The 24,230-nt window shown below is 39.3% G+C and overlaps 1 protein-coding gene across 2 annotated transcripts; it reads left to right on the forward strand.

The window, feature by feature from the left end:
- Positions 1-8,107: 8,107 nt before the first annotated feature.
- LOC121441981 (interferon-activable protein 203-like) lies at positions 8,108-23,730 on the forward strand. Of its 2 annotated transcripts, none has more exons than XM_041643407.1 (8): positions 8,108-8,168; positions 11,508-11,789; positions 13,394-13,497; positions 14,526-14,684; positions 17,402-18,553; positions 19,589-20,005; positions 22,124-22,312; positions 23,301-23,730. In XM_041643407.1, the coding sequence occupies exons 2-8, from the start codon at positions 11,528-11,530 to the stop codon at positions 23,334-23,336; spliced, it is 2,319 nt and encodes a 772-aa protein (XP_041499341.1). In that variant the 5' UTR covers positions 8,108-8,168; positions 11,508-11,527; the 3' UTR covers positions 23,337-23,730. The 2 variants fall into 2 exon arrangements, with proteins under 2 accessions (XP_041499341.1, XP_041499342.1); XM_041643408.1 differs by having other exon boundaries at positions 18,443-18,553.
- Positions 23,731-24,230: the final 500 nt, after the last annotated feature.

Consider the following 24,230-nt stretch of genomic DNA (forward strand, 5'->3'; position numbering starts at 1 on the left):
CAGACAGGAAATCCTAATGACTTGATCTTGATGAGTCCAGGTGACTTGGAGGGTGGCAGTAGAACACTTCCTTAGGGAAGGAACGAGTCAGCTTCGTTGGTGTGCTTACTAATTCCAGGGTCTTCTATCCAGGGTCTTCTATAGATGACTCTTCCCTGAGCACTTGTGTGATAATGAGCTTTTATGGTAAACAGTGCTCCAGTTTGGGTGAGGGTCCTTTAAAGGCTCACATGGTAAACACTTAGTTGAAGTGTTTATCTAACTATTTTTTATCAATAAAAACTCCAGAGTCAGATATGGGGGGTCAGAACCTGAATGATCAGAAGTGGCAGAGAAGTGACCAGGGACCATCCTGCCTCTCTCTTTCCTTGATCCAAAAGAGACAAGTATCTTTCTAAACCCTTCCTTACTACTTCCTGTGTCTATATGTCCTTGGTCCTCCAAAATCTCTACGGCTAATTTTGGTCAGTTAGTAGCTAGCTCCATCCTTCCAAGTTAACTTTATTGGAAATATCAGGAGTGTCCGTGTGTGATCAAAATGTCTCACAATACTTGGTTGACAATCTATGACACTGTCAGGAGGCGGTGACACTTTTAAGAGGTGAGTCAGATTAAGAAAGTGAAAGTCATTTTAGTGGGGAGTGTCCTTGAGGGAGTCCCGGGACCATTACTCTGTGCCTGTTATTGTGTTTCCTTCCTAGCCTGGCATGAGCTGAACAGCTTACCTGACCACACTCCGCCCACCACTAACCCCAGAGCAAAGGCCCAACCAGCCTTCCATTTGCCATCACTTGCACAGCTTAGGTAGGGATTGACCTAGCTGGGGGAGCAGAGGGGAAAGAAAGCAGATACACAGACAGGAAAGCGGGGATCCGATGGGTCATGTACGCTGCTGGAGACACACCAAGTGCCCAACGGGAAAGTAAGTGCACTTACTATACCTGGCTGTTAGCTAATCCTAGCAGGATGTCTTTGTAGGTCACAGTCTCAGGTTGTAGTTATGCTGGAGGAGGAAGCTGTGGCTGATAGTTTTTGCATACATTGTAAACGTCCTTACTCTGAATAGAGGAAGGCCTTGCTAGTCTCATAGATCTGATGCACTGGGGTTTATGACATGGCTGTTCTCATGTCAACAATCCACATTTACTCAGGACTTTGTCTAGTCAGTACATGCATGGAGTCTTCCAAAGCTGTGGGCCAAAATGATCCTTTCTTCTTTTAAAATCAATTATTTCAGTCTTTTTTTTTTTTGAGTAGCAGAAAGCTGATTAATACAGAGTATAAATAAAATCTCTGCCAAGATTTGATTTCTAGTTCTCAGTGGGCCTTCAGATATCTATAAACACACACAAACATGCACACACACACTCACAAACACAACTGGCATGTCTTTGTTCTTAAGAATCTGTGTCCTTGTTTATACATCACAGTAGGGTTGGATTTGATTTGATGAGCTGTACAAAACCCTATTTTTCTTTCCATGAGTGCAGAGATGAATTTATTGTCCCCATTACACTTCCATTCCTGTTCTACCTACTTAATCAATGAAAATAGCCTTGCTTATTTTCATGAGGAAAAGCTGTGGTTTAAAGTGACTGGAGCAGGCTCTTCGCTTGAAGTCAACACAAGTTTGTGATGCTGTTGTCTTGCCAAACAATAAACTGCACTGCTGGCTCCTAACCTTCCGAGAGTCTGTCAGGAGCAGAGGGAAACACTGGAGATGGAAGAAAATCTCCGCCTGAGCAAGGACTGTTTGTGGACGTCAGCCTTTCTTCTTGTTGCCGACCATCTAATGTTAAAAGCTGTGCAGGAGTAATTTCTCCTTAGAGGATTCATTACCAGTGGTCACAGAGTATCAAATACATAATTTTTATTGGTTTCATTAATGATTTGGAGATAATGAGTTTTTAGGAAACTTGAAGAAAAAAAAATGGGAGAAACTCATTTCAATTGCAAGGAAAACAAACACCTGGCCGTTCCTTCCTGTGAGAATGGGCTAGTGAAATTACCTTCCAGCAAGGAGACAACAAATGCATAATTTTAAAATCTGGTATGTTGTCTTTTGCGCTAAGCATCTTGTTTACAGTGTGCCTTGTGGTAATTTTTGTCTAACCATTCGTCAGCGGCAGTACTTACAGAGAAAATGTGGGTGATTGCTTTCTTAGGGTGCATTAACAGTCCGTTGCTCACTTAGCAAATGAAGAAAGCTGGCTCAATTAAATTAAATGGTTTTATCAAAATGGTTGTCTGGTGACAGGTAGTTCCCACAAAGGAGGTAACTGACTCTGGGGTCCCCCCCCATCACTCGGTGGTGACACCAGCTTCGAGATGGCTGTGTGAGTCTCTGACTCTTCTATTAGCAGTATGGTGTTTCCTTATTTGATGTTGGCATGTTGAAATTAGTCTTCCACATAGATGGCTCAAGTTAGTAACACCTGCGTTATCCAGAAGAACATTCTCATAAGATGACTTGAAAATAAACTTCACTTCCATGGCTCAGTATTGAAAAAATGCACAAAGCAGTCCACTGTGAAAAGTATTCCATGACACCTTGTCACCCATTCAGCTACCATGTTCGTCACCTCCACGGCTAATATCTTATTAGACTCACGTGTGGCTTTGAAAGTTCTTTTTTGAAGGCACAAGACAAGGAAGTACAAATATTTATCTCCTTTTCAGTTTGTTTATTTGGTGCTGAGATTGAATTTCATGTTTAGCTCACATTTTAGCTTTCAGTGACAGTACCCGTTCTTGTTCCCTTTTGTTGGTAGCCTATCTACTGTGACCATAAATAGCTCTAAAATACTGATGCCTTATGCCAAGGAACTTCTGTTCCTGGATCTGTAGGTTGACTATGGCCCTGCTGGGCTCAAGGGGGTCAGTTAGACTTCGGGAGGTTCACATCGGATGTGCTTTGCAAATCTCTCTCTCGGATCTGAGCAGAGGGACCATCAGCTCCCTGGCATGATCCATCCTGAGACCATGGTCAGGAGCTACAGAGGACCCAGCAAAACACAGGGTATTTTAAATCTTTTCTTTGTAACTGGTGTGTGTACAGTTCCACAACATGTTGTACATTAATAGAAATCACATGGCCCAATTAAGTGTTGGTAGGAGCCTGGCATGGTTTGCGTGCTTGTGATTCCAGCACTTGGAAGAGTTAGGCAGGAGGACTGAGACTTTAAGGTTAGTCAAAGCAGACTATGAATTTGGGGCTGCTTTGCGATACCCCGCCTATCTAAAACAAAGACAGTAGAGTGGAGGAACACACCTCTTCCACAAACGAGCTAAGTGGAGGAAATGCATGACTGATGCGGATTATCAGCTGAGTGTGTTTAGTGTAGTGATACATTAAGGTGGCCAGAGTTATGGTGGGATGTATCTGTTTCTCCATTTCATTCCTTAAAAATTCAAATGTCAACACACTTAGGTGTATTTACAATTATCTAACCTCCATGACATAATGAAAGGACCCTTCTCTAACCCCCACCTGTCAGTGTCTGATCCCCTCTCCTTAGGCTTTGGCACCCACTAGTAGATGTGTCTACAGACTTGCCCATCACAGACATTTCATATGGATGGCATCATGCAGTCTGCACTTTGTGACTGGGTTTTATCTTGCTTTGCACACTGTATTTAAGTTTCATCCACTGAGCCTTGTGACATGTATCAATACATTATCCCTTTTCCTACTGACTAACCTTCTGGTGTATAGAATTACCATGTGTGATGATCAGCTGTAGTGGTCACCTAGACACAATCTAGAATCATCTGGGAAAAGAAGGCCAACAACTAATTGTGTGGATTGGGTTGGCTCGTGAGCATGTGCTTTCCCAGTGAGTTTACATTGTTAGCCTTTTTCTACTTTTGGAAGGACAGAGTCTCACTGTGTAGCCCGAATTGGCCTAATTTGTGATCCCTCTGCTTCAGCCTCCCAAGTAGCCAGGGTTACCAGTGTAAGCCACCATGCCTGCCATATAATAATTTCTGTCATTTTAGATGTTCTATTTCCATGTTTTTTATGAAGGATACTGGTAGAATGTTTGCCTCTTTTTGTTTGGAAAACTCTCCTTGAACTTTCTGTGGTATTATTTCTCTCTTCTCTTATTTAGTATAAATTTACAATTATCTGTGCTTCATATATTGCAATTGCTAGTTATAATTTAAAGATACTAATTTTCTAAAAAAAATATCAATACAGTTATTTTTTCTGTTGCTCAGGCTGGCCCTGAGCTCCTATGTTCAGTTGGTCTTTCTACCCCAGCCTTCCTAGTGCTGGGAGAACACGAGCCTGTCAATCATACTGGGCTGTTGATATTAAATTCATCCCTATCACATCCCTTAGAAGAAAACAGTTTAAGTAGAGATTTGGGCAGTGGTCCCCAGAAAGTCAAATGTCTCAAGGAAACACACAGCAGTGGAAGGATCTGGAACACTATTCAGAACACTGATCCAGGGGCAGTGGTCAGTGGTTTGGCCCTTGTCTCTGCTATGCTGGGAATGAGATGATAAGCACAGGCCTTTGAGGGCTTTTCTTTCCGGGGTAAAGACCTTGGTCCTTTCATCCAGAGTGCTGCAAGGTGCGTTCTCATTCACTCCCAACCACCTCTCAATGCCAATGGACATTAATCACCTCAAGATCACCCCAATGGGCTGGTATCTCAGCGGCGATAGGCTGGAGGAGTGGGAGGACCTCCTGTAACATCTCTGAATGTAGCTGACAATGAGGGCTGACTGAGAAGCCAATGATAATGACACCGGGTTTTGATTCTACTGCATATACTGGCTTTTGGGATCCTAGTCTGTTCGAATGCATACCTTCCTAGACCAGGATGGAGGGGGAGGGCCTTGCACTTCCCACAGGGCAGGGCACCCTGACTTCTCTTAGGACTAAAGAGGGAGGGGGAGGGGGAAGGAGGGCAGTGGTAGGGGAATGGGGGAATGGGAGGAGGTGGAAATTTTTAATAAATAAAAAAAATTAATACAGTATTAGCAAGGTTGAGAACCACTGTGCTAACCTGACATCAAAAATCTGTACCAGTAAGAATGACCAAGATCAAAATTACTGATGACACTTATGCTGGAGAGATTGTGGGGAAAAGGGAACACTCCTGCATTGCTGGTGGGAATGCAAGATGGTACAGCCCCTTTGAATGTCAGTGTGGTGATTTCTCGGAAAATTAGGAAACAACCTTCCTCAAGACCCAGTAGTACCACACTTTTGGGTATATATCCAAAGGATGCTCAATCATGCAACAAAGACATGTGTTCAACTATGTTCATAGCAGCTTTGTGTGTTATAGCCAGAACCTGGAAATAACCTAAATGCCCTTCAACCAAAGAATGAATAAGGAAGATATGGTACATTTACACAATTGAGTACTACACAGCAAAAAAATATAATAACGAGATATTGAATTTTGGAAGAAAATGGATAAAGCTATAAAATATCATTTGAGTGATGTAACCCAGACCCAGAAAGACAATTATCACATGTAGTCACTCTTAGGTGGTTTTGAAACATAAATCAATGAAAACCAGAACAAAAATCACAATCTCAGAGAACCTAGACAACAATGAGGACCCTAGAGGGACATATATAGATGTAATCTACATGGGTAGTAGAAAAAGACAAGATCTACTGAGAAAATTGGAAGCATGGAGAACTTGGGAGAGGGATGAAGGGGAGGGGAGTTGTAAGTAGGCAAGTAGAGAAAAATGTAGAGCTCAACAAAAATCAATAAAAAAAAAAAACTGCACCAATCTGGGACTATGTCAAATCTGAACCCAGAATTCCAACTAGAATTCAAAAGCTGGGACTAACTGCAGTCGAAAAATTAATGCCACGGTGACCCCAAATCTGAAATCTAAGCATAATTTTTGTCTTCTTATTGTCAGATGGGGATAATAGTGACCAAAAACTGAACATCCACCCAGAATGGTTTTACAGATATCCACACCAAAAATAACCTTGCATTTTCATTACTAGATAATCTTAATTGCTAATACCAATACCAAAACAAGTAATTAAGACAATATACCTCATCTCTAAACAATCCAGTAACCCAGGATGGGAGGCCTCCATAGTGAATGCTCCCTTCTAGATCCTGGATTAAGATAAAAATCACACCCAAATGCCCGTTTACACAGAAAGATCCTTTATTAAGTAGGGAAGACACATCAATTAGGTGAGCCAAAGTGGTCTTCTGATTGTTGGACTTTGGTAGTCAGCCTCAAAATGAAAAAGTGTCCGAGCAAGAATAGGCCTTGGAGGCTAGCTTTATAATCTAATAACACTGATTGGCCAGTAGCCAGGCAGGAAGTATAGGTGGGACAATGAGGCAGGAAGTAGAAGTGCAACAACAAGTATATGAGAATTCTGGGAAGAGAAAACACTCAATCTGCAGTTCATCCAGACACAAAGAAGCAAGGTGGGAATGCTTTGCTAAGAAAAGGTACCAAGCCATGTGATTAACACAGACAACATTATGGGCTAATTTAAGATGTAAGAATTAGTTAACAAGAAAGCCTGAACTACTAGGCCAACCAGTTAATAATTAATGTAGGCCTCTGTGTGTTTCTTTGGGACTGAATGGCTGTGGGACCTGGCTGGACAGAAACCTTCAACAACACTAAACAGAGAATTCTCATTAGAAGAATCTCAAATTGCCGAAAAATGCTTAAGAAAATGTTCAGCATTCTTAACCATCAGGGAAATGCAAATCAAAATTACTTTGAGATACCATATCACACTAGTCAGAATGGCTGAGATCAAAAACACCAAGGATAGCTTATGCTGGAGAGAATGTGGAATAAGGGAAACATTCCTCCATCTAGTAGGAATGCAAACTTGTACAACCACTCTGGAAATCAGTATAGCAGTTTCTCAGAAAATGGAGAATCAATCTATCTCAGGATCCACCAATACCACTCTTGGGCATATACCCAAAGGATGCTCAATCATACTACAAGGGCATTTCTTTAACTATGTTCATAGCAGCATTATTTATAATAGCCAGTTAGAATAGTGAACTCTGTACATTTGTCCTCACCAAAAAAGAGAAGATGTCGAGTATTTTCTCTGAATGTGTAAGTTGTTCATTGACTACACATTAGTGATGTATTATTGACTGGATATATTGTATAAAGTTATTGTACTTACAATATATAGTTTTTCTTATATTAGTTACATCATTCTTTTTCTTTAGACAAAAAAAAACAGGAAATGTAGTGATATTATATTGTGCTTTAACAAGTACAACTTGCCTGGAGATCAGAGTGTGGAGCTAGCCACTAGCTAATCATAGAGGTCAGGCAGTGGTGGCACACACCTTTAATCTCAGGTCTAGGGAGGAGTAAACAGGAAGTGATGTGACTGGACAGAAAGACGAATGGAAAGCTAGTGGAGACAGGAGCTAACCTATTTTGGGCTGAAGAGTTGGATAGTTAAGCAGTGGCTGTGGCTAGCTCCTTTGTCTCTACTCTTTCAGTAGATTTGCGCAGATGTCTGATCCGGCTTTTTTATTATTATTAAGATCATTTAGAATTCACCCCAACTACACTGCCTATCTTCTTCTGTACAGGAAACACATTCAGTTCTTGGTGGCAGTAGACATCTGCTGAATTCACCTCTTTGCCACTTTCTGCCTGAATGGAGAGGAGGGAGAAGTGTCTGAGTGACTCACCCTTTCCTTTTCAGATGTTAACTTTATTCAGAGGCATGTGTTTCTTAAGGACCCATGGGTAAGGCTGTTGGACATGAAATGCTAAGTTTAGAACATCCATTTATGAAGAAAATCAACTGAGCACACGAGACCTTTGCTTGTTTTGGTAAGTAAAGTGTATCCTTTAGAAGACAATGCAGTCTTACTAGCCAGGGACATCGAAACCTAAGAACGTTGGGTGGCCTCACTTTTGCAATCCTCCTCTTCCGGGAATAGCAGAGCTCAAGACATTCAATTTGCTATTCTTGAAGTGAAGTGAAATGACTCAGACCATTGTCATACTTCACATCTTTAAAAATACTTCATGTTCTTGGCACTTGGGGGATTGCAACATCCCAACCCTATCTCTGAGAGTTTTGTCTTCTTAATCAAGTAAAACTAGCCTTCAGTCTTGCCTGGGAGACAAGCTAGGATCTGGACACTGCTGAAGAAATCTCTGAGAAGGTGAGTCCTGCACTCGTTATGTAAAGCTCTATAGAACCCACAAGGGCAGGGTGGAAATCAGTGCTGCTTTCTTCAGAGGAGAATGGAGGGAGCAGGGCTGTTGAGAGCTGCTTTCAAGACCATGAACCCATAGCAGCTAGGTTCTGATGCTTCACTAGGAAAGATTGTAAGCATCTTTATTCCACCCTTACCGGGGCCTGAGCCAGCACAAAGGCATTTTGATTAGGGCAGATAATAAAATAACTTTCTAAGTATAAGTATGAGAAAATGGAAAATAAGAAAAAGACTTTAGATATCTTGCTGGAGAGTAAGAGTAACTTGAGGGCTGTGGTGATTGACTAGAGAAACAATAAGCAAGTGACACCAAAGAATTGCTGTGAAATAATGCTTAATGAAAATATATCAGGAAATGGAGCTGCACTCTAGTATTCTGTTAATGCATGACATGGGAGACTACGGAAGTGTATAGTATTAAGTTCTACAGATTCACTGTTATTCAAGTACTCTGATTTTTATTAAGCTCTACATTTTTCTCTACTGCCCTCTCTCCCTCTCCCGTCCCCCTCAACCCTGTTTTTGATAATCCACCAAAACACGTATTATCTTTTACATCAGCAGTGTTACAATCAGTGAGTTAGTTTCTGTCATCTTGAACATTATTTTTTTATCTTCAGTTTTAGATAATTTGAATTTGCTGTTTAATTGTCTGGTAGAAAATATAGATGATTGAGAGAAGCTTAACTAGAAATACATCTCTATTGCCTATTTTTAGAATCTTTTCAATGCTTTCCATGTACCCTTTGGAGTACTTAACATGTACCTGAACAGGGTATTTTAGAAATTGATTTCAGACATGTGTATATGTAAAGTTATCTCTCTTGGTGAGTCACTTATGTTTCTCAAGCATTCTAAATAATTTTTCAAATGTTTATACCTTATTAATTTAGCAATTGAGAAATATATTGCTGTATCTATCAAAGTAATTTGTGTTTTTTTCAAACTCACAGATTAGTAGGCTCTTTCACATGCACATGATGAGGATATGTGTGCATCTTGTCATTTGGATAAAAGATATTCAGTGTGGCTGCTTATTGTGGTCCTATCAAGAGACATAAAGTGCTTAGAAATACTATACATTATTGTTGGTATATAAATAAAAAATTAAGTTATTATCTCTTTCTAAGGGCATGTTTCAGTTGATTTCTGTCAACCTGACACAAGACAAAATTATCTGGAAAGAGATACCTGAGTTCAGAAAGTTCTTCCTTTAAAATTGTTTGTAAGAAGGTATGGAAGTCATATTCTTGATTAGTGATTGATGTGAGTGTTTAACCCTTTGGAAGCATTGCCCCTTCTCTGCAGGCTGTCCTGAGTGCTCAGCAAACCATGAGGATCAAGCAAGGAATCAGTGTTCCTCATGGCTTCTGCTTCGGTTCTTACCTCTGGGTTCTAGCCTTGAATTAATGTTCTGACTTCTTTCAATAAAGAACTGTGATGTATAAATATAAAATAACATAAACTCTTTTTATCCCAAGTTGACTTTGATCATGGTTTTTTATCGAAGCAATAGAACAGGTAACTAGGAGAGAAACTGGTACTGGTCATGTGGAATACTATTGTGACACACCTGACTGTGTTTTAGGAAGGATTATGAATGAACTTAGAAACTCTGGGATATAAAACTATTGAGTGTTTAGAAATTAATGGACAACTGTGGGAACTTATAAGGTAATGCAGAGGGCAGTGCAGATGCTGGAGGCCTGGCTTGGGAACATCAGAAGGAAGGATAAGTGTCCTACAAAGAAACTACTAAGGCGACTCAATATTTTGAATTATAAATCTGTGATTCTTGTCAGCTGATACTGAAGAATTGGCTGTGATTAAAAAGAGATCAGCATTATTGAGGAATAATGTGGGAACTGTCTTCTCACTCTCAGTACACAGAACTGAAGTTGTGGTCTGGAGAAGGAAAAGGTTGTACCTTTTGCTGACAAACTTTGTAGTGTGAAAGACTCACCCAGGTGGTACTGGTTTTGGAGGCTTGCTGGAGTCATAGGGAATAGCTGAGGCTTGCTTCTGTGAAAGGCCATGAAGAGCCCTTTATGAAGATATAACCCAGGTGCAATGGGGACCCCAGTATTTTGAGCTGACAGTACTGTGCAATGACCAACAGGAATAGCAACAGGTGTGGAGAGAGGTGTCCTAAGCGTAGGAGAATCACTGTGTGTGTTTGGATGAAAGAGCAAAAGAAATGGAGCTGCCAAGGCCAATTGGAGATCAGGAAATCTTTTTATACTGTAGAATTTTAATTTTCTTTAGATTTTAATGGAATTATGAGATGGTTTTCCCCTCTTGGAATGATAAGGTAGGTAATATTTTTTTTGTAAGAGCGTACATTTGAGATCATTTGATATTTCATAGAGACAGTCGGTATTTTAGAGAGGCTTTGATTTTTGCAAGAGATTTTAGGTGTTTGAAAGAGACTGAACATTTCAAGTGTTTAGCTTTTTAGCAGTGAGGCTGAACACATTGATACAGGATCTAGTGAGCATAGATTCACAGTGACACAGATATATGGTATTGTGTAATATGGAAATTCTTTTGAGGTTGGAATTAGTCCAAATTCAAAAGCAATAACACTTCAATATCAGAATGAATGTTGTCATGTAAGTGGGATCCATAAAATTTACACATAATCTTTGACATCATTTATCTGGTTGTGTTTGAAACAATTGTGTTTTCACAAGTACCAACCTCCCAAAAAACCTTCCTATTGTAATTTTCTCTGGGGTCTGGAGATCAGTACTGTGTAAAAATTAGAATGCTGATGAACGAAGCTTTACTGTTGATATCAGTTTTTCATCTTCTCCTTGAATATGTAGATGATCGATTTTTAATACCCTGCAGCAATTTTATTAATCCACTACATTAGTGCTTACAGAGTATGTCTTTTCTTCATACTCATCATTTTTTCCTCTCATGTGTCCTTGTGTGGACACCAAAGAAGAATGGAAACAGAAAACAGGATTTTAACACTCATAGCGCAAACCCTAAACACTGTAGCGATGATTGTATCCAACACTTTTATTCCCCCACAACTGTCATTGGCCTAAGGCACCTAACATTGCTACTGGAGAAGGATTTCCTAAAGTTATTTATTAATACAGAAGTTCTATATCCATTTTTGCACAGTGTCACAGCTTGTATTTAACTCTGTTTTTCTCGCACAAGCAATTATGGAAATTATCAATTTTGGTCATTCACTCACACAGGAATTACACTGTTTTGAAATTGTCTGGATATGTATGTAATTCTTTGTCCATTTTTATGTTTTTGTAGTGTCCATAATATTAGGAATAATGAGTGAATACAAAAAAATTGTTCTTCTAAAAGGATTAGAGTGTATGGACAACTACCACTTTAGAATACTTAAGTCCTTACTAAGAAGAGAACTACACCTGTCTGAAAGTAAGCAAAATGATTATGACAAAATTCAGATTGCTGACCTGATGGAGGATACATTCCCAAAAGATGCTGGACTCGGCAAACTGATAGGATTTTGTCAAGAAATTAAAGATCTTCAATACCTTGTTAAAGATCTTAAAGAAGAGAAAGTAAAAGGTAACATGGAGAAGGTCCCTGGACACTCATCCCTCCCCCATCCTTCCAAAATGTCTAGCTCCCTGCAGTGATCAGAGTTGATATGTCCCTTTCCCATTGTGTGCCTTAGAAACTATGGGAGTAGAATCTGTTCTGAAGTCTCTAAGTTAACGATTTTGAAAAATCCTTTCTTACCAAGAAACTTTATATATTTCTGGGTAGACATCTTTTGCTTTGGAGGAAACTGAACCAAAAAGGAGTTGTTGAGATAGATTAGTGTACTCAACATGATAGAAAAAGAAGAAAATGATAGAGTAAAAATTGGAAAAAAAAACTCATTTAAAGCATTTAAATAGAGAAAATTTAATACTTGATTAACAATGCATACCCTCTAATTTATTCCTTTTCTGAAAGAAATGTGATTTCATAATTAAGTAGATGCCCACATTTTAAAGGTATGAAATAGTTTCTCTTTATAAAGTCACTAGGTTTAAAAAAATATTGGAAATTATGGTACATAACTCTGACCCAAGAATTTAGCATAAGGAATCTGAGTCAAAAAGACCTGCAGATTGACTTACATAGAAAAAGTACTCTGAGTTACATAGAAAGATACATCCCCAGCATGGAAGTCAAAATCCAATATTACTACTTTGTTATATCAAATATTAAATCATTATTCTTTCTCTTTTGCTATGATTTGTAATTATATTCTTTAGAACATAACCTATTGGTATTATCATAAAAGTTTCATGCTTTTAAAATCAATCTGTGGGATAAGAGGGTTGGCAGACGATTATACTGATATCAACAGAAGTTCCCAAGATGGAAGAGTGATTTCACTACACCTGGGATGCACAAAAATCCCCTGAGGTGTGAATATATCTGCCTTGGTACCACTGGTGGCCTTCTGTCCAGGTAGAGTCTCTGCGGCAGAAGAAAGAAAAAACACAGACACAAATACAGATGAAATAGTTCTTGTTATTGTTAAATAATATTTGATCACACTTTACACCTGGAAATTGTGTTATTTACTGTTTTTTTCTTAAAACAAAAACAAAACTATTTCCAGGTTTTTTGTGGCTCATCCCTAGCACACATTTTTAATCCAAGAGCTTTCTGCTTTAATACTGTAAACAGGATTAAATAAAGTCAACCAGAGGTCAAGAGTCAGAGCAAGCAACCAGTTGACAGGAAGCATACATAGATTTTTTTTTAAGAAAAAAAATAGAGAGTAAGAGAGTGTTAGCATGATGGTTAGAGAGAAGCACAGGCTGTAGAAGTGAGGGAAATTGAGGTTGAGAGGTTTTAGTTTGAGTTGATACAGGAAAAACGGGACCATGGGATGCCAGTGGACTAAGAAGGTAGCTGGATCCTTTCTCTGTTTCTGCGAGCTAGCAGCCTTTCTCCCCAACATCTGGCTCCTGAGTCTTTATTGTTATAACTGAATGGTTGAGGTTTTGAAAAAAACAACATGAATTCGTTGTCTTTCTGTAAAACCATTAATAAAAGTAGAATAAACTATCCATTTCAGTTTTACAAACTGAAAAGAAAATAATTCTTAATGAGCTTCAACCATTTTCACCTATTTCCATGGATTTACTGTGATTTCTTTATCCGTATAGTTGAAAAACAAAAGAAAGGAAAGAAGAAAACTGCAGTGGAAGGAAAGCAAGGGGAACCCAGCAGTGCCCATGGTCATTGTTCCAGTAATGCACCCTCTTCAGAGGTAAGGTGGCTGATTGCCCAACAATGTTTCCACTCAGGAGCTACCCCTTTTTAAATCTTTGGGAATATGTAAGACTGTACCTATCTCACCGAAGGCTCTGTGAGAACGAGATTTGAATTCGACAAATTTATCACGACTTCTCACTCACTGTGTGTCATATTTACCACATGATCTAACTGGTGAAGCATTACCCCCAACACACACCCAAGGATGCAAACAAAAAATCACTATCGGCTTTCTAAGACCACTTACTGAAATAGCATTTGCTTTGTGATGTAGCTCTTAAAATGTTTCATCCTAAATATGGGCTATGTATTTCTGCACCCAATACTCTTCTGACACCACAAGGATAAATAGGGTGAGATTAATGAAATTTTTCTACTCCTCTATGAGACACCATTATATGTCTTAGCTAGGGTTCCCATTACTCTGAATAGATGTCATGACTATAGAAATTCTTATTATTTTTTTTAAAAACACATTTATTTGGGGCTTGCTTACATTCAGAACGTTAGTCCATTAATATCATGGTGGGAAGCATGGCAGTATGCAGGTAGATATTGTGCTGGAGAGCTAGCTCAGAGTTCTACATCTTCATAGGTAGCAGCAACAGAGAGTGACATTGGGCCTGGGTTGATCATCTGAAAGCTCAGTGACACACTTTCTCGAATAAAGTACACCTACCCCAACAAGGCCATACTTCCTAGTACTGACACTCCCTGGTGATGAAGCATTCAAATCTGTGAGTCTATGGGGCCATTCTTACTCAACCCACCACATCATACATACAGTCCATCTTTTCCAAATGAGGTATGCACAATGACAAAAAAATATAATTAAAACTCCATAAGAAGCAAAAGATTCTTGTGGTTCTGAGAATATTATGTGTGACCTTATACTAAAGCCATTACTACAGACTGGGGATAAAACTGTATAGAAAAGCACAATTTAGCATGTACAAAGCTTGGCGTTCAATTTTCAGTGCATGGGAAATCCATAAAGAAAAAACATTTTTCTTTCTGAAAAAGAAAGAAGAAACTGCGGGAACTGAAAGTGGCAAAAAAAGGAAGCTTAACCAAGAACAGACTCAGCCTCTGGAACCTTCAGGAAGCAGCACACAGAAAGATGAAGATTGTCTCCAGACCTCTCAGAAGCCTGCAACACCATCCAGCAATTCCTCCAACAAGGTACCACTTTCCTCTTTCCAGTGCTTGCCCCTTCCCGAAGCTAATTACTGGACTCACCACAGCCTTGGAAAAATGTCTCACCTTACTACAAAGATTTCCCTCATGTTAGTAAAGAGCTCATTATCTAATTATGTATCAGAGCCTCTGTAGTATTGAAAAGGTAAGTACTTATGAAATGATTTCTATGACTGTCAACCAACTTTCTGCTTAGGATTCAGATGGCAGTATAGAGGAGACAGATAGAGATGGACACTGGAATATTTCAATCCCCAGTGCCTACTTTCTTCTCAGCCCTTTTCCCTTTGCTGGTGATCCAATTTCAGGGGATATTCTTGTCATTCTGTGTTCCTCTTAGCATGTTTTTTTTTGATACATGTTGTTTCCCTGCCTTGAAGTCTTTATCCCTGTCCATCACTAACCAGTAGAACTGAAACGGTCATTTTTGCTATGAGTCAGATTCAGACCCCTCCCAGGCTTACACTAAACTCTTCCAGATATTCCTCATCAACGGGAACGAAATCTTGTTCCCAGTTTGATGCCTTCTTAATATAATTGCAACAACCATAGCCTTGAAAGAACTAACCTCTTAATCATGTGCTTTATTGTATATGCCGCCTATTCATCATGCATGTATTTTGAGATCATGACTGCAATTTACAGAAATGTCCTTATTTTCTTGCATGGTACAATTGTACTGAACTCTTGATATGACCAACATTTGATCTTTTTAAATGATAGAGTCCTGTTACTTAGTATGGGAACATTTTAGGCACATCTAATTAACTGTGTTAGTAGATGATGACAGAAATACAATTGATATGTACACAAGTCTAGAAAATAGGCTACAGCTAGTAAACATTTTGGCTAGAATGGCATCAGCTTCTCAAAAATTGTTGAATTTTAGAAGACTTTTATCTTGGATGATCAAAACCACAAAGAGAAACCAGTAAAAAGTGACCTGTACAGTTATACAAAGGTATTTGCAAACGAACTTCGCTTTGCTTTTAAAGCAAAATTTATAGTCTTTAAAAATTTTTGTAGTGATGTTCCATTGTATTTTTTTAATCTTTTTTTATTGAGAAAATGAGAAATAGAAACAAGTTTCCACCTCCTCCCAGCCTCCCATTTCCCTCCCCCTCCTCCCACCCTTCTCTCTCTCCTCCCACCCTTTTTCCCCTCCCCCCATTCCTTTCCCCCTCCCTCTCCAGTCCAAAGAGCAGTCAGGGTTCCCTGCCCTGTGGTAAGTCCTAGGTCCTCCCCGCTCCGTCCACATCTAGGAAGGTGAACATCCAAACTGGCTAGGCTTCCACAAAGCCAGCACATTATGTAGGATCAAAACCCCTTGCCATTGTCCTTGGCGTCTCATCAGCTCTCATTGTTCGCCATGTTCAGAGAGTCCAGTTTTATCCCATGCTTTTTCAGTCACAGTCCAGCTGGCCTTGGTGAGCTCCCAATAGATCAGCTCCACTGTCTCAGTGGGTGGGTGCACCCCTCGTGGTCCCGACTTCTTTGGATTGGGAGGATCAACATAGTAAATATGGCAATTCTACCAAAGGCAATTTATAGATTCAATGCAATCCCCATCAAGGTCCCATCAAAATTCTTCACAGACCTTGAGAGGACAATAATCAACTTTATATGGAAAAACAAAAAACCCAGGATAGCCAAAACAATCCTATACAATAAAGTTTCATTGTATTTTAATAAATAAAGTTGCCTGAAGTTCAGAGAATAAAACAGCCACACTGATTAGTCTTAAAGTCCAGGCGGTGGTGACACATACCTTTGATCCCAGGAGCCACACAAGTGTGGGCAGTAGTGGTGCATGCCGTTAATCCCAGCACTGATGAAGACTATAAAATAGGAGGAGGCAGCTCTCTGACAGTCTCATTCTGAGATTCCTGGAGTCAGGATCACCATTTCTGCTTAGGTAGTGGTAAGAGTCGGTGACTGGCCGTTTTGTTTTTCTGGCCTTCATGTTGAACCCCAGTTTCTGTCTCTGGGTTTTTATTCATCATGCTGCAGTTTTATACCGCTAAGATTATGAAAGTGTAGTGAATGCTCTAACCAGATCTGTTGCCTGAACTACAAGTAGTTCTCACATATGTAGAAGTTGTAGTTAGCTGGAGTCATGGTCATTTTAAAGACCTACACAGAGGTTTCAATGAGTCCAGATGGTCTTCAGGCATCTTACTTACTCTGTCAACTGAGCTTCATCATCATTCAATAAATCCATCTAAGTGGATCAATTTTTAGCATCCCTGTCACACAATATCCATCACATCATCTGAAGGTAAGTGAGGGTTGGCTCCCTGTGTGCACAATAAGGATCAAATATTTGATGGATTGGAAAGTCTACATGAAGAAAAATACAGAAACACATAATTGTACTATGTGCTTAGTTTCCCATGAAATGATACTGAGAATTGAACCAGACCAAGAAATATTTGGCCAGTTTTGTAAGATACTTTGAGCTAGTATTCCATCCCAGACCAGAGAAAATTCAATACCGGACTTTTAAGAGAAGCTGTAATTTCTAATGGTAAGAGTGAAGGCTAGGTGTTAGAAGTATGTTCTAAACAATTCCGTCAGCCCAGGAGCAAGCTGGCAGGGTAAAAGTTCTCATTACAGAAGGGAAAGTGAATAGAAGCACTTGGTCTCATTTTCAAAAAACCAGTAAACAGTATTAAAAGTATCTCAATCCTATTTTTCTTCAGAAACAGAAAACCACAAACACCAAACAACAGAGTACTCTAAAGATAGACAAATCCCAGAAAAAACACCAGCTTCTAGGATTGTCAGCAACCAGCAACTCCTCAGCTGCATGGGAAGGCCAGACTCTTCAGGGGCTCGCAGCAACAGCTTCTCACAGCCTCAACACTCCCCAGACATTTCCACAAACATGTGACTCTTTAAAAACGTCTCAAGGCTCTCCAGAACCACACTGCCAAAGTTTTCTAATATCTCCAGTATCAGACTCTAGAATCCATCTGAACTCTCTCATGAGTGTCCAAACTCCTTATGTACCTTCATCAACAGCATCCAGTAATGTCTTGGTCCCTTGTGTGTCTTCAGAAACGGTGTCCAATTCTCTCAGTGCTCCTCAGATGTCTCCAGTATCAGGGTCCATCCATGCCCAGAACCTTCACGTACCTAAAACAGCAGCATTCAGTAGCATACAGACTCTTCACAATCCTCAAACAGGATCTGGAAGTGCCCAAAGCCCTAGATTACCTGCAACATTGAAAAGCAAATCCCAGGTCATAAAGACGCCTCCAGCAAGAGGATCCAGCAGTGTTCAGGTGCCCCACACTCTTCCAGGAGCAGTGCCCAGAAATGTCAGCACCACTCAAGTGCCTCAAAGAGCAACAGGCAGTAGCATTCAGACTCTTAACCTTGCTAGGGTAAATGTATCCAGGAATGTTCAGGTCCCAGGTCCCTTAGCAACAGTACCTGTTTATGTCATGACCTCTTTGTCATCTTCAGCAACAGCATCTAGTAGTCTCCAGGTACTTCCACTAACAACATCCAACAGTCTTCCGGATGGGGTGCCTAGACCAATAGCGACAAGTAGAGTCCACACCACTCAAATGCTTCCAGCAGCAACATCTAGCTTCAACCAGGCTCCTCATGCTCCTCCACAAACAATGCCCAGAAGTGTGTGCCCCACTCAAGATCATCGAGGAGTAGCCTCCGGTACTGGTCAGGCTCTTCCCTGTCCTAAAGTAGAAGCATCTAGGTGTGCTCTGGCTCCCCAGATGCCTTCAGCAACAACATCTGAAAGTCTCCTAGCTCAACCAACAACATCCAAAAGTCTCCTGGCTCCAATGGTGTCTTCAGCAACTACTAGCAGCATCAGTTCATGCGAGGTAATGGCTTCCTGCTCTCACAGTATAATGATGAAGATTAGCATATGCTTGCAAGAATTCTTTATTAATCTATATGGACACATAATCGTTTACTCAAATAATCACTATTTTTATTGTGTATAGTAACTGATCCTTCCCTACATTGAATTTGAGAAAACTTTGTATATTCAACACCATTAAGAAAATGTCTGAGTCAGTGATCACCTGATCATGCCTACTCTGTAAAGAGTATGCTGAGTCACGTGCGTATTCAATTTTGCACATTATACTTTTTATTCTAGGTGTTGTTTTCAGATTGTGAATCACTGCTGCAATTATATTGGAAATGTACTTCCTGATGTTAGAACACATCAGTTGGTAATCACAGTTAAGCCCCCTCACCCACAGAGTGAAGTTTGCATGTTTCCAAGTCAAGGGTCAGAGAGTGCTTCAGTTATAGCTGCCTCCCTGCGCTGGTACCCAGGTCGGCCTTGACTGTCCTCGTGCTTCCTCTTCCAGTTCTACTCTGTGACCTCCATTTCAAAGTGCTCCTCTGATGCTCAGAAATGCAGTAGGATACTGAGAAGGCAGGTGGTCAAAGTAAAATGACCTCATGAACATTTTCTGGTTCCAGGATTTTCCTCCATACCTGTTATATTAGAAAAAGAAGAGCTACTAGCCTGAACCCTTTCTGAGTAGAAATATTTCAGGGTATCTTCCTAGACTGCCTACCTATCCCTATTACAAGAAAGCTCTAATATTTAGTCCAGGTTTTGTAATCAAACATTTCCAAATGTTCCTAGAATAATAAGTTAACTAGAGCTTGGAGCCTTTGGGTTCAGTCCCCACAAATATAAGTATAAACTCTTTACCTACCAAGTAACGTTTATATTGACTAGAATAACTAGATAATAATTCAGGTAAATATCCATTTTTCACTTTATCTAGATTATAGTATGGCAATCATTGTTTAGACGTTCTCCACTGTACTCAGTGGAATTGTGCCTTATGATCTGTCTGAATTATGCATGCTTATCCTCTGTGTGTTTTATGTAGACACCAAGGAGGGGAAACATACCAAAGGAACCTGCTAAGGAAGAAGGTTGTCATCGAGAACCCAAGGAAGTGATGGTTTTGAAAGTAACAGAACCATTTACTTATGATTTGATTCTTGACAAAAGGATGTTCCATGCCACAGTGGCGACTGAGAATAAATTTTATAGAGTGAAGATTTTTGACCCAGTTTTAAAGAACAAGTTCATTCCAAATAAGATCATTGCCATATCAAATTATTTTGGCTCAAATGGATTTCTGGAAATACACGAAAGTTCCTGTGTGTCCGATGTAGACAAGAACAGAACCATGGATATCTCAACAACACTGAGGAAAAGAGCCAATGCGACTCCTAAAATTAGGGATCTTTTCTCACAGGCACAGGGGACATATGTGAGTGGAGAGTTTGTGGTATATCAGGTAAGCCATTGCGGTACTTGTGGAATTTCTTTTGCAGTCTGGGATTTTAAGTTTTAACTTGTCACTGGTATTTGCTCAACTTATTTAACACAGGAAGTAATTGCTCTTCTTGTCAGAAAGAGATGAGTATGGTTTCCTCTTTTGGGGATTGGGAGTCTCTTATTATTCTTCTCCACAAGGTAAAACCATGAAAAATCTTTAGAAATCGATTCATCAATAACTTTGGCATTTTCCTGGCTATGACAATCAATTATGTCCATCTTATTCCTAGACAACGTTCAGTATATAGAACATTTTCCTTTTAGATTCTACTTCTTTGATAGCTTTTATACCCATATTATTGGCAACTCAGTTGCCAGAACAGACAAACTCAAAGCCTACATACAATTTGAGATGATAAGAATAAAAAACAAGAGACTATTCTGCTCCAGATTGAAGCCATGACCAACAAGCCAAGATTATTTCTTTAATGTGTCCTCATTATAATATTCTTTTTTAAAATATTTATTTATTATATATACAATATTCTGTCTGTTTGTATGCCTGCAGGCCAGAAGACGGCACCAGACCCCATTACAGATGGTTGTGAGTCACCATGTGGTTGCTGAGAATTGAACTCAGGACCTTTGGAAGAGCAGGCAATGCTCTTAACCACTGAGCCATCTCTCCAGCCCCTCATTATAATATTCTTTACATTGTATCAAGCTCTTTTGATAGGGTGACTAATGTTTTAAATAATGAAAGGAAGAGGAGTTTAACAGTCTAATTTCACAGTTTATAACTGGGCACACTGAAAGTGAGGAAACTCTAAGAAATCAAAGACTTTCTGGTGTTTCTTTGAGTGGCGATGCACCAATTCATTAGTATTCTTGTTAAGTGTATGATTTCATAACTCATTGTTCATGAATCAGTCATCGCTTTTACTTTTATCTACACTGTCTTTGTGCTGGTGAATTTGGTTACACAATTAATAAGTAAACTAAGTGGAACACAAACTTAATTGCCAGAACTAAAAGCTGTAGATTCAACCTATGAGGGGTTAGGAAGGAGAAGAGTGAACTATGTGTGCACTGAGAAAATGTGATCCATTTAAAAGGAGGGTGTGTGTGTGTGTGTGTGTGTGTGGTGAGTGAGTGTATCAGTCTTTCTCTCTGTCTTCCGGTTAGTCCCTATTTGTATGTCTGTGTATTTCTTTCTCATACTATTTCTTATTTCTGTTAGTGTGTTCTATTTGTTTCATTCTTGTTGGTTTTCTTCTTTATTTACCTTTTTGTTTTCTTAAAAGAGAGAGAAAGAAGCTATGGCGTTGGAAAGGTAGGGAAGTGAAGATAATCCAGGAGGAGTAGAGAAGGAAAAATTATGATCAGATTATGTTTCATTAAAATAAATTTATCTTCCAAAGAAATTAAAATGCATTAAATGAAAAAGACTTAGTGTAGTGTTTCTCAGACTGACAATGAGCCACAAGTAGCCTTTCTTCTCAGGCCTCCTGGAGATACCTAAGAAACCTGCAATGGTAACTAAACGGTTATTGCTGTATTATTCTTGTTTTCATTTATTGTCCCTTAAGAAATCTCAGAAACTCTTATATGTTACCATAGGACTTAGAAATATACTCATTTTTTCTAAAAACACCCAGCAGAAGAAATCATCAATTAGTTGACACATAAGAGTGGCTTCCAAGGGCTGTTGTGATGACTCAATCATTAAGGCTAGGCCCACAAGGCTTCAAGAGGGAGTTCAAAGAAAAGATTTGTTCACGTAAACACCTTAAACTTTCTTGTTCCTGATAACATTTTCTTTCATTATTTATTTTGTCTGTGAAGAATGGACAGAAACATAAATGCTTTTAAAGTATTGTGTAAGTCAGGAGAGAAGCTCCACAAATTAGTTCTCTCTTTCTACCATGAGACCTGCTCATTGAGCCCAGGTAATCAGGCTTGCCAGCAAGCCCCCTTCTCCAAAGAGCCATCTCACTGGCCCTTGTGCCTGTGATTCTAAACCTTAGATCCATCCTTGCCTTGGCAGGGACAAGTTTATGCCGACACTCTTTATTCCTCACAGAGGTGACTAGCTTTGACACATTTTCTAAAAGATAAGTGTTAACTTGCTTTTCAGAAAACTGAGAGGAGTCCCTTCATATACTATGGAATTGAAGATGATACAGGGAAAATGGAAGTGGTGGTCCATGGAAGACTGACCAATATAAAGTGTGAGCCAGGCCAAAAACTTCGACTCATCTGTTTTGAATTGTCCTCAAGCACAGATACATGGCAGCTGAAGTCTGTAAGACACAGTAACATGCAGGTGTGTGCGCTGGGTTTTAATATTCTTAAGAATCATTCATATATATGATTTCATAAATACATATATATTGTGTACTTGACTGTTAGCATTACATACACAATCCAGCATAAGAATAAAATTAAACTTTTCACATTTAATAATAAAATTCCTTCTAGTATCCTTTAAGTAAATATTTCTAAATCATTATAAAGAAAATAAATTCAAAAGTTGTTTTAAGTTTAGCTAAATGACAAAACAAGTATCCCTTTTATCAAAGCAGAGAGATAATTTGACAGGACTCAGGTTAATTAAGATGTTTGTTTCATATTCTGACTCTGTGATTTTTCAAATTTAGCAAAGACTAAAACACGAAGAGCCTTGGAGTCTTCGTCTATAATATTCAAATACTGTCTGTTGCAGAGCATGATGAACAGAAATCATAAGTTCCCAAGGATGCCCTGGGCAAATCAGACCACAATGTGCTAAAATCCACAATCCTTGTCATACTTACACACTGTGTGGGATTCATTTTACACTTTAAAAAAGGCCACAATAACCACGTGAACAGAAGAAATAGAAGGGATCACATGTTCGTTCACATAGAAACACTCTTACAGCACCATGGTTCCCAGACCACCAGCCAAAGTTTCAAACCTTCCCCCATGGCAGTTGCAACAGCAAAGACATTTCTCCCTCCTCCCAACCTGCCTGTTCAATGAGACTCTGCAACTCAATCTATACCTAAGGAATGACAGCTCTTTCCTCTCTTCTGGAGCTCTGTGTCATAACAGGGCCTTCCAGCTGTGTGCTCAAGTCTGTCTGTCAGAGTGACTAGCTACTCTCATAGTCCCAATAAGGGAAGAAAGCTGACTTCAAGAATAGAGTGACATTTAAGGAGATACACCAGTGAGAAATGGGATGTGACCCATAGGGACTCGTCAGTATGAATGTAGAGAATATTTGGTGCCATTTGAATTTCACTTGATCTGACCTCATCTTCTTCTTTAAGGTCGTCAATGTCAGAAAGAAAGTCACTCTAGCCTGATTCATATCTGAAAACCTGGATGCCAAGGATACTGTTTATGGAGATAAGATCCAAGTCCAGAAAATACATGTATACAAGAACTGTTGAAATACCATACCTTTGAAATCCAGCTCCTTTTGTTTTGATTTTTCAAGACAGGATTTCTCTGTTTCGTCATTGTTGTCCTGGAAATCACTTTGTAGACCATTCTGGCCATGAACTCAGAGATCTACCTGCCTTAGCCTCCTGAGTTCCAGGATTAAAGGCCTGGACCACCACCACCAGACCTGCCCTTAATTCTAGGAAATAGTGATTTTTTTTATTGTTTATACACATTTAATGATTTAAGTTCTATGTTTTCTATCAATATCTTTATACTTATTAATCTATAAGTTTTACATATAAAACTTAAAAATAAAACCACATTTTGATAAAGAAATGATTCCTTGAGAATATCTTTTAGCCATTTGAGTGTTGCTATGAAATCAAAAGTATAGAATACAAACTTCACATGTGATGTTAAAGACCAAGCATGCCAAAGAACAAGTAATCTGTGTCCACCCCAGAAAACTCAAGGCATTAATAAAAGACACAGGAGATGGTTGAATTCAGCCTTGAATTCAGACTCTACTTTACTTGTTTGATAACCACAGTTACACTTTCCAGCCAGAGATCATTATCTGCATCTCCTGTGTACACACATTCTTCTACCAATATATCTGAAGCCTTTTGACCACATGGGTAGCCACATACATCAGATGCGTGTGTGTGTGTGTGTGTGTGTGTGTGTGTGTGTGTGTGTGTGTGTGTTGGAAACAATGAAAATGATTGCTGCCCTTAGAAATACCTTCATGAATTATTGAATTATTTATATTCAAATATTTCACAAAATCTTTTTGATACCAGGAAAGAGGA

The sequence above is a fragment of the Microtus oregoni genome, unplaced genomic scaffold (genome assembly GCF_018167655.1).
Source record: "Microtus oregoni isolate MIOR12 unplaced genomic scaffold, Mior012 000086F_ref0000336, whole genome shotgun sequence".
In the NCBI taxonomy this organism is placed as follows: domain Eukaryota; kingdom Metazoa; phylum Chordata; class Mammalia; order Rodentia; family Cricetidae; genus Microtus; species Microtus oregoni.